Here is an 11,577-nt window from a genome sequence, read left to right on the forward strand (position 1 = left end):
TTTTGTATTGCTAAACTAAACTAATCAGATTTTTCTCTTAATACAGAAAGTGTTTATTTTCTTTTTAAAAATTAGTTTTTCTTTTTTTTCTAGATCTAGACAAATTTGACTTCTCACCATTCTATAGTCGTTTGACTTTAACTTTTTAACACTGTTACATCTTTAACTGGTGTAACTTTTTCACTGAAATTTAAATTATTTCGTTAAGGTTTCTCTATTTAGGCTTCTCCGTGTCCATTTTCTATGTTTCTTTATATTAAGAAAAAGGATTTTTATGACTTTAGGAATGTTTCTTTCAGCAAATTCTACAAGCATGTCTCCTCTGTCATTTCTTGTGCCTACTCCAAATTTACCTACTGCTGTTTCTCCTTTGTTTCTTTTGAGCTACGTTAACATTTAAAGTCTAGTGTGTTTTCATACATATCTCCAGATCATAAAAATATGCAATTTCTTCCTCTGTATGGTATGTTGTTGTTAATTTGGTAATTAATCCTGCAATTATATCACTAGTACTTCAAAATCCTTCCGTTATCTGGGAGATTTTTAATAATAAGAAATCCCACTTCATTTTCGTTGTTCCGTTCATGTCCTCTGAAAAAAAAAATGTATAACCTCTTTTAAGTCTAAGATTCTTCCAGTTCTAACTTCACTCAATCCTATTATGTCGTAATTTATTTCATGCAGCTTCTCTAGCAACTCAGCAAGATCTTCCTTAGACAGAATCCTGCCATTGTAAGATGCAAGGTTCAGTTTCAAAGGTGGTCTGTCCTAGTACCCTCTGCAGTGGGATGTAATTGGCTGCCGCCTTGCACAGTTTTTACACTGCCGCTGGGGAATGAGGACGGAGGTGAGGTTCTTTTATTTATGTCTCGATTTTGGCCATTTTCATCACTCGCTGGCCACATCTGATTGGCGATGGTGGAAGATTTTTGTCTGATTACTGACAGCAAACTAACCCAGTATGGGTGGCCCTGACTAGTATACTTTGCTGGACATGATGATGTGCGAACCCTTTTCACCATGTTAAGGTATCCCACTATATATGTGTATATGCATATATGTGTATATATTTGCGTATACATTTGTATAGATATGTGCATATACATTCATGTGAATATATATGTCTATGATTATTCTGTATATGTATATATATATCCTATCTATATGTAAGAATTTGTGTATGTTCATATGTATGTGTATATATATATATATATATATATATATATATATATGTGTGTGTGTGTGTGTGTGTATACATATATATATATTTATATATATATATATGTATATATATATATGTGTGTGTGTGTGTGTGTATGTATGTATATATATATTGTCTTTGATCATAGTCTTTCTCTTAGGCAATTTTCATTAAATACTGAATAACTTCTGGTACCAATTACATTAAGGCAAGACTCCTCTAGTTTTCTGTATCTTTTCTGGTCTTCTTGGATAGAATTTTGAAGGAGAGTGGGAATTTGTTACTGTGCTGCTCAATTCATTCAACTCTTGCTCACAGTTGTTTCAGCCAATAACTAATGACTTTTGTCAGGGCATATTTACAAAAAAAAAAAAAAAAAAAATAATCATCCTTATATAATGGCAGTGCATTCCTACAAACGAAAATTTGAAATTAGTATAAAAACAAAATAAATATAATTTTAAGATATTTGCACAAAAACTACTAAAAATTACATTAAAAACGTGTGTGTGTGTGTGTGTGAAAAATGTACATACACATTATATATGTATGTATATAGATAGCTAGATCAATAGATAATTTGATTGATAGATAGATAGATAGATAGATAGATAAGGGTACATATAGATACATAGGTAGGTAATTAGATGAGTGACTTTGGAATGCAATTGCATCACAATTTTACTTCAAGTAGGGATGGTAATCTCTTCCAATTTGATCAATTCACATTGTAATTTTGATATTTTAATTGATCCTGTTTTACTCTGTAGTAAAATGAAGCTATCCAATTTTTACTGTCAATCATATAAAGCAACATATCTGTAAAGTTATTATTATTATTATTAGTAGTAGTAGTAGTAGTAGTAGTAGTAGTAGTAGTAGTAGTATCATCATCATCATCTTTACTTGCTAAGCTGCAACCCTAGTTGAAAAGCAGAATGCTATAAGCCCGAGGACTCCAACAAGGAAAATAGCGCAGTGAGAAAAGGAAATTAGCAAACTACAAGAGAAGTAATTAACAATTGAAATAAAAATGTTTTAAGAACAGTAACAACATTAAAACAAATCTTTGATATATAAACTATAAAAACTTAAAAAAAAAAAAACAAGAGGAAGAGAAATAAGATAGAAGAGTGTGCTCGCGTGTACCCTCAAGCAAGAAAAATCTACCCCAAGACAGTGAAAGACCATGGTACAGAGGCTATGGTACTATCCAAGACCAGAGAACAATGGTTTGATTTTGAAGTGTCCTTCTCATAGAAGAGTTACTTCTCGTAGCTTAAAGAGTCTCATCTACCCTTACCAAGAGGAAAGCGACCACCGAACAATTACATAGCAGTAGTTCACCCCTTGAGCGTGGGAGAATTGTTTGATAATCTCAGTGTTGTCAGGTGTATGAGGACAAAGGAGAATATGCAAAGAATAGGCCTAACTATTCGGCGTATGTGTAGACAAAAGGAAATTGAGCCATAATCAGAGAAAAGAATCCAATGAAGTACTGTCTGGCCAGTCAATAACTCTTTATTGGTAGTATATCAACGGGTGGGTGGTGCTCTGGCCAACCTACTACCTATAATGGTCTCTCTCTCTCTCTCTCTCTCTCTCTCTCTCTCTCTCTCTCTCTCTCTCTCTCATATCTAATGAACCGCTGTTGTTCATTAAGGACTAAGATATTTCCTTTATTCTTTGTATTGAATTGGATTCATTCGACAGGACAACCCCGTCTGCGGTGATGAAGATAAGACCCTAATGATGACCTTTACATGTCTTCAACTTGTTAGCCACCAGATAGTTCACGATGTTCTCTCAGCACTAGTAGTTCCTGATTTATTTGACCCTACTCTTTATACGGCCATGACTTACAATTTTCTTGTAAAGGCGTCTCGTGTGAAGTTAAACAAGCTCTGTACTTTTTGTTACTAATGGTTTCATATGAGCCACAGAGGATGAATACTGCGTGGGTTAGGGGTATTCATCCGTAGGTCTATCCAACATTACTGATTTTATTGCTGTGGGTGTATTCTATTTTGTAATTTGATACCCAAGAAGCTTACGTTCCCCTCTGATTTTATTCCTTGCTTGCTCTTCTTGTAACTTTGAGCCTGTATATCTCTAGCATACATTTTCCCTGGTTTTACTAATGGATGTATGATGTTATGTTGGGCGTCCTCTATATTTCTCAAAGAAACGTAGGACATCAGCAAGAGAAGTATGGTTTTCAAAACATTTGCCTTCCTCTTCTCTCTCAAAATTAATCAAGTTTACTGTCAGTTTCAAGGACAACACTAAACTTGTACAACTATATAACTCTTAGGGTGGAGTAAACTGTCATGCCCGTCACCTTGCTATAAATATATAATTTTCCTAACCCTTTTGTAATAACTTGGTATTGATTCTATAACCATTAGAATGATTCGATCATTTAAATCTCTTTATTGATATTTCACTTTGGACAGTTATGGTGTCAATGAACCACTTGGGTGTAGCCTCCTAAGCTTTTACTCAACCTGAACCATTACTAAAGTCTGAAATGAAAATATATTTCTTCATAATCTACTGTATAAACTTATAATTAGTAAGTGGTATATATATATATATATATATATATATATATATATATATATATATGTATGTATATATATATATATGTATATGAATATATATATATATAGATATATATATATATATATATATATATATATATATATATATATATATATAATATATATATATATATATAGAGAGAGAGAGAGAGAGAGAGAGAGAGAGAGAGAGAGAGAGAGAGAGAGAGAGAGAGAGAGAAAGAGATGGTTTGGGCATGCACTTCGTACTCCCCATGAGAGATTAGTACATCAAATGTTCAGCTGCGTTACACAAGGCACTAGAAGATTTGGGAGACCCAGGCCTACATGGCTGAGGACTATGAAGAGTGAAATAGATGATGAATGGAAAAGTATCGAATTAAAAGCTCAAGATGGAGACGACTGGTGAAATCTAACCGAGGCCCTTTGTGTCAGTAGAGGAGATTAAGATTATATGTATATACATACATATATATATATATATGTATATATATATATATATATATATATATATATATATATATATATATATATATATATATACTGTATATATATATATATATATATATATATATATATATATATACAGTATATATATATATATATATATATATATATATATATATATTTATTTATTTATTTATAAATTGGGAAGGGTTTGCGTATCACAATGATCATCAAAGCTGTACTAGTCAGGGCCACCCATACTATACTGAATTTATTTTAATGAGGCGCATTTGCACCGACTCGCAGCGGTGCCCTTTTTGCTCGAAAAAGTTTCCTGATCGCTGATTGGTTAGAATTATCTTGTCCAACCAATCAGCGATCAGGAAACTTTTCCGAGCTAAAAGGGCACCCCTGCGAGTCGGTGCAAATATGCCTCACTAAAAAAAATGACTATAGGTTGTTTTGCTGGGAGTGCTCAGACGAAAACTTCCCAACATCACCAATCCCCACTGGTCAGCGTGGTGATGAAAACTGGATAAAGCCCAGACATAAATTAACATATCTGGGATCACAGTCCTGTAGTGGACTAACGACTGTATTTGTTGTTGTTGTATGTATGTATGTATGTATGTATGCATGAATCATATTACCCTTAGTATTACAGATAAGTACCGAACAGATATGTAGGTATAGTGTATAAACCACCATCGTCTATCAGAGTCCCAGATATAAACAGAGATAATGCTTCCTCTGATTGGACAACGCCTGTGTCAAACTTCGGTAATGAAACAGAGAAGTAGAAGGCAGGAGCAAAACATGGTAATCTGAAGTAATAGATATATCACAACAGTCATTTTCAGTTACTATCAACGTATTGCTTTTACACCTTTCTTCAGCAGATTTATTTTGCAAAACAAATTTTGATTCATCTTGTAAAACATGCATAGCTAATGTTATCTTTTTCATACTACTGTATATCACAGTTTTAATTGTCTTTTTATTATCTTTTAATTGTTTTTACCATGAATATGTCAAGCAATTTCATTTGAGAAAACATTCGGCCTCTTTCATCTTTTTTTTCCATACATTGAGTCTCGGAGATACTACTGCTAAAGTTATTGGGTCTTTTAACAGGCCAGACAGTACTAGATCAGATCCCTCTCGCTGGTTAAGGCTCCGTTTTCCTTTGCCTACACATACACTGAATAGTCTGGCCTGTTCTTTTCACATTCTCTTCTGTCACCATATACCTGACAACACTGAAATTACCAAACAATTCTTTTTTGCTTTAGGTGTTTTCTATAGCGCTTTAATAATTCACTGGCTACATTCCTCTTGGCAATGATAGAAGAGACTTTAACTATGGTAAACAGCTCTTCTCGAAGGACACTCCAAACTAAAACCATTGTTCTCTAGTCTAGGGTAGTACCATAGCCTCTTTACCAAGGCCTTCCACTGTCTTGGGTTAGAGTTTTCTTGTTTGAGGGTACACTTGGCCTGACTATTCTATCTTATTTCTTTTCCTCTTATTTTTCTTTAAAGTTTTTATATTTAAAGATCTAATTTAATGTTGCAACTGATCTTAGAATATTTCATTTTAATTGTTCATTACTTTTCTTGTAGTTTATTTATTTCTTAGTTTCTTTTTCTCACTGGGCTATTTTTTCCTCATGGAGTCCTTGGGCTTATAGCATCCTGCTCTTCTACGTAGGGTTGTATCTTAGATTGTAATAATAATAATAATAATAATAATAATAATAATAATAATAATAATAATAATAATAATAATACTTTTTCTGTTCTAATTGTTTTATTTTCAAATTTTTGATAGCTCAATCTTTTTGTGGTAGTTCATCAACAGTTCTTAATCATTTATTTTCTTTTCTTTTATACGTATCCACTACAGGTTATTCCAAAAGCTTAATTCGTTATTATGAATTGATTATTCTGATAAATTATCACCATGGTTTCTATTTGCCTTGACTATTCTAATCTGGTAGTTGAATCGATTGAACTTCAAAAGTTCAAACTTGCAGCAAATGTTTGTTCTTGAATTATTTTATTCTAGTTTTTCATTCCTTTTCATATATTTATTTCTTTATTTCCTTTCCTCATCCGGCTATTTTTCCATGTAGGAGCCCTTGGGCTTATAGCATCCTGCTTTACCAATTTGGATTGTAGCTTAGCTAGTAACAACAACAACATTTATAGTAATAATGGTCTCCTTGTGCTTCGTTCTTTTGCCAATTTTTCCACCCATCTACGTTAATTAATTTTCATACCAAGGGATTATTCTTTGATGCGCTGGATCATTATGCAACAATATTACTACTTTACTTTTTTCGCAGTATTTTACACAATCGATAATTGCTCTTTTCTTTCTTTTTTTTTCTTTTTTTCCATACTAATAATTAAGCTTTTAATAATACATTCGCTTCCTTTCTTATATTCTTATTTGATTATCATTTCTTGTCATTTCATTCCTTCATTGTCAATTTCCTTTTTTCTTTGATTAATTTTATCTTTAATTTACCAGAGATATCCGTTTACTATTTTTCCGAATATTTTTTATACATACTCAATAACTTTGTCTCTAACCTCCTTCAATTATTCCACCATACATATCATGTTATATATCTTTCTTGAAATGATCACCTCTATCTACCTAACAAGCACCTTAAAACGCGATTGATCAAATCGGCCATGTTTTACAGTTCGATGTCAGCTACAAGAATATCACATGTTGAAGTGTCTCAGTATTGACGTACTGAATTGCGTGCCAGGGGGCTTTCATGGAAGACATTGCTTAATGGTAGATTTCGTAGCGGAGTGTACAGTGATGATAAACTTCGCATGCTAAAGAAAAAGTTTTCTCTCAGGGCGTGAGGTTCTTTCTCTCTGCAGTGAACATGTGGCACTGAAGTAAGCGGTGCTCGACGCAAATATTTATTCTATTGTCTGTTATTGTGTATTTTTGATGAAAAAAAAGAGGCTTAAAACCATCTGGAGTCATGTTCCAAATGGAAAATTGCTACAAACGCCTATTGACGCAAAGGGCCCCAATTAGATTTCGGCAGTCGTCTTTATCTTGAGCTTTTAATTCAATTATTCTCCATTCATCATCTGCGACTTCCCGCTTCATAATCATCAGCCATGTTTGTATTATGGTATATTTATATGTTTATACATATGTGTATATATATATATATATATATATATATATATTATATTTACCGTTGTGTATGCATAATTCATATATATATATATATATATATATATATACAATGTGTGTATATATATACATATACATATATATATACATATATATATGTGTATATATATATATATATATATATATATATATATATATATATTCAAGTATATAATAGAAAAAGAGCACAGAGAAACATTTGCAATTGAATGAAGGAATCGATTTGCAGTCTTAGAGACTTCAGGAGACGAAGAACAGACAATTAATAAAGAATGGTGTGATATTAAGACCATATATCAGTCAGTTGGAATTGACGTCTTTGGACACGCAGTTACAAGGAGAAAGCCATGGATATCAAATAATACCTAGGATACTATAAAAAGGAGACAGACAGAAATTGATCGTTGAAAGTTTTCGAGGAAGTAATGAAAATTTCAAGGTAGAGCGTGCTAAGTATTCCAGTATTGACAGTGAGGTCAAAAGAAATGCCAGGAATGACTGAAGAGAATATTTAGACAGTAAAGCAGATGAGGCTGACAAAGCTATGAATTTAGGAAGTGACTATGGTGTAAGAATTGCTCATAGAATTATTAATGAAATCTTGACTGGGGAAAAGAAGAAGACGCATATACCCATCAAAAAGAGAGATGGCTCTGTTATAGCAACAGAAGATGAAGAAAGACAACGTTGGATGGAACACTAGTGAGGTTATGAATAGGACATATGAAGGGAAGAATTTGATTGATATACCTGAAGCTGATGAAGACTTTGATGTGCCCATGAATGAATTCAGTGTGTTTGAAGTCGAAGCTATCCTAAAAAAAACTAAAAAATTGAAAACTCCGGGATACGATGGGATAACTGCCGAGATGATACTGGTTGAAAATGAAGCGACTCCCAGACTACTTACAAGATTATTTTGTAGAATGTGGCAAGAAGAGGCAAAACCTGATGAATGGGAGTTACGAGTGTTGGTAAAAATAGTAAAAAAATGAGACCTCACTGATTGCAATAATTACAGAGGCATAACACTTACGTCAGTTGTTATGAAAATATGTAGTATGCTTATTCTAAAGAGACTGGAGAGAAAGATTGATGAAAAGCTGACAGATGAACAAGCAGGATTTAGAAAAGGTAGAAGTTGCACTGACCAAATTGTCATTTTGAGACATGTTGTACAGCAATGCATAGGATATAGAAATCCCCTTTTGATGGCATTTGTGGACTATGAAAAAGCCTTTGATAGTGTGCACCGGCCAATTTTGTGGAGAGTCCTGCGTTATTATGGAATCCCTCTTAAATCCTCTTAAATATGTAAATTTGATTAAGTCTGTTCATGAGCATAGCAAGTGCAAATTTACTCTAAGGGAATGTGTTGTCACCTATGTTGATTACCCTCCTCGTGGATGTTGTAATGCGTAGAACAGTCAGAGATGGTGGAGAAGGATTGGACGGGATTGGTGATAGGAATTTAGCAGACCTAGAGTATGCTGATGGTGTTGTCCTGGTTAGCAGAACACCACAGGATTTGCAATGCTTCCTTCCCAGAATGCAGGAAATATCACACGAGGTTGGGCTGAAGATAAATAGAAGAAAGACAAAGATGTGAGAACGGAGTATGCAATGGAAGATGAAATATCATTGGAAGGAGAAAGGATTAATGAGGTAGAATCATTTAAGTATTTAGAAACTATGATCTACAATACAGGGTCTTTATAATGAGAGTTTAGTGAAATATTGATAAAAAGCAAATCAGACAATGCCTAGGTTATGTAAAATTTGGAAATCAAATCGGCTGAAATTACATATAAAAATCAGACTATATATCAGTTTAGTGAGATCGGTGTTACTATGTGGACATGAGTCATGGTATGACAATGAAACAATCTCCAATAGATTTAGAAGATTTGAGAACAAAGCCCTCAGAAGGATATTGGGAGTTTAATGGCAGGACAGGATTAGAAATGAGACTATAAGAGAGATTACTCGAGTGCCAGATGTGGACGAGATCATGATGAGGGGTAGATGAAGATGGTTTGGGCACGCTTCTCGCACTTCTCACGAGAGGTTAGTTCACCAAACGTTCAGCTGAGCTCCACAAGGCACTAGAAGAATTGGAGGACCGAGTCCTATATGGCTGAGTACTATGAAGCGAGAAGTATGAGATGATGAATGGAGAAGTATTGAATTAAAAGCTCAAGATAGAGATGGCTGGCGAAATCTAACCGAGGCCCTTTGCGTCAATAGACGTAGGAGGAGGTGATGATGATATAATGAAATATAAATGTGGATATGTATACATACTGTATGTATATATGTGTATTTGGGAGTATGTGTGTGTGCGGTTATGTACACATCATATATATATATATATATATATATATATAATTTATATATATATACATATATATATATATACTATATATAGATATATATATATATGTGTATATATGTATATATAAATATATGTATATATATATATATATATATATATATATATATATATAAAGATATATATGTATATGTATATAAATAAATATATATATACATAAATATATATATATATATATATATATATATATATATATATATATATGTATGTATGTTATATATATATATATATATATATATATATATATATATATATATATATATGTATGTTATATATATATATATGTATATATATGTAAATATCACCCACGAAATGCATTTAATACCGAATTCTATCTTGGGAATACATATCCACTTGGAATTCATTTTATGGTAACAGCTTCTGGCCGGGTGGTGATTCGAACCACCACCTGTACGGCTAGAAACCATGCTGGCAGGGACCCTACCGACTCAGCTATCAAGAGAGACTATATATGTTCATGTATATATATATATATATATATATATATATATATATGTATGTATTATATATATATATGTATGTATGTTATATATATATATATATATATATATATATATATATATATACATACATATTTACGGGTAGTTTGTGGGTTTCTTTGTCTTTTTTCAGCCTACACATACATTCCATTTCGGAAGATGTCAAAAATGTTATCCTTAGGGTTTTCAATGAGTATGGAAGGGGTGAGCATGCTATTTTCTGGCCGTGCCTCATGAAAAATCAAGGGGCTCGTGTGCATACGACGTCAAGCTTCTTTTGGTGGTCACCCATCTAAGTACTGGCCAGATTCAACATTAATCAACTAAATCATTTACTTACCCATAGCCCGAGGGCGTCCTTTCATGAATATCGGTGGAAACCTCATCTTGTTCTTGTGATAGAAGTTCCAAAGTGAGCTGTCGCTTTTGTCTCTCTTTAGAGTCTACTTCATATGGCTCGTCCGAGTGGTAATTACAAGAGACTTTTTCATTTCAGACTTTCCACTTCAGCATTGGGATCTTATTATGTCCAATTAAACGTAATCAATTGTTATCTGACCACATACGCGTTATCATTACAACGCCGCACCGTTTACTTCACATAATGAATATGGAAGAGTGAAATTGTACCATTATAAGACAGAGATATGGTTTTCTATCGATTTGAAAGCAAACGAACGCAATTGAGTGATACCATACTCTCTGGTTTTAGAATATTAGCATATCACTAACGAGTACCTTTGAATCTATAGCGCAGACACATTCAAATCTCGAAACACCACAAAATGGTGTTGCAGTCATGTTGTGTAGACAATGGGAATGCCTTTGTGTAACTAGATAATCTAATAGGAGATGGGTAACAAAAGGCCAATAGTAACCTCCACCCCTCCACCCCCCTCTGGCACCCGTCTGACCATCAGACACTGCCACTACATGGCTTCTTCGAAAGACTCGGTCAATCACTAAAGTCGATTTAGTTCTTACATTCTGAGTAACATTCCATGACTGTTTTTTGTTACCCTGCTAAGCCCACAAGAGGTCCTTCCAACATTTGAATGTCTGCTGTTTCAGGCTTTCTGCGCCTTTTTTTTTAAGATTTAGCGGGGAGCAGTTGCAGACGTAAGGACATACGCTTGTGTGAATAGCATTTCCACAAATTCCATAACGATTGTACCTTGAAGAATAAATATGGACAGCTAGCTGTATTTCTGTAATATGTAAACAATAATGAACACACACACACA

General features: G+C 33.4%; 1 protein-coding gene across 1 annotated transcript in view; it reads right to left on the bottom strand.

Moving 5' to 3' along the window:
* Positions 1 to 11,148, bottom strand: part of LOC137618051 (uncharacterized) — a 142,659-nt gene extending 131,511 nt beyond the window's left edge. Inside the window, exon 1 of the mRNA XM_068348006.1 lies at positions 10,674 to 11,148. Coding sequence (XP_068204107.1) covers positions 10,674 to 10,719 — 46 coding nt within the window. The 5' untranslated portion in view covers positions 10,720 to 11,148. The remainder of the gene's footprint in view (positions 1 to 10,673) is intronic.
* Positions 11,149 to 11,577: the final 429 nt, after the last annotated feature.

This window comes from Palaemon carinicauda, chromosome 2, assembly GCF_036898095.1.
Source record: "Palaemon carinicauda isolate YSFRI2023 chromosome 2, ASM3689809v2, whole genome shotgun sequence".
NCBI classification, from domain to species: Eukaryota; Metazoa; Arthropoda; class Malacostraca; order Decapoda; family Palaemonidae; genus Palaemon; species Palaemon carinicauda.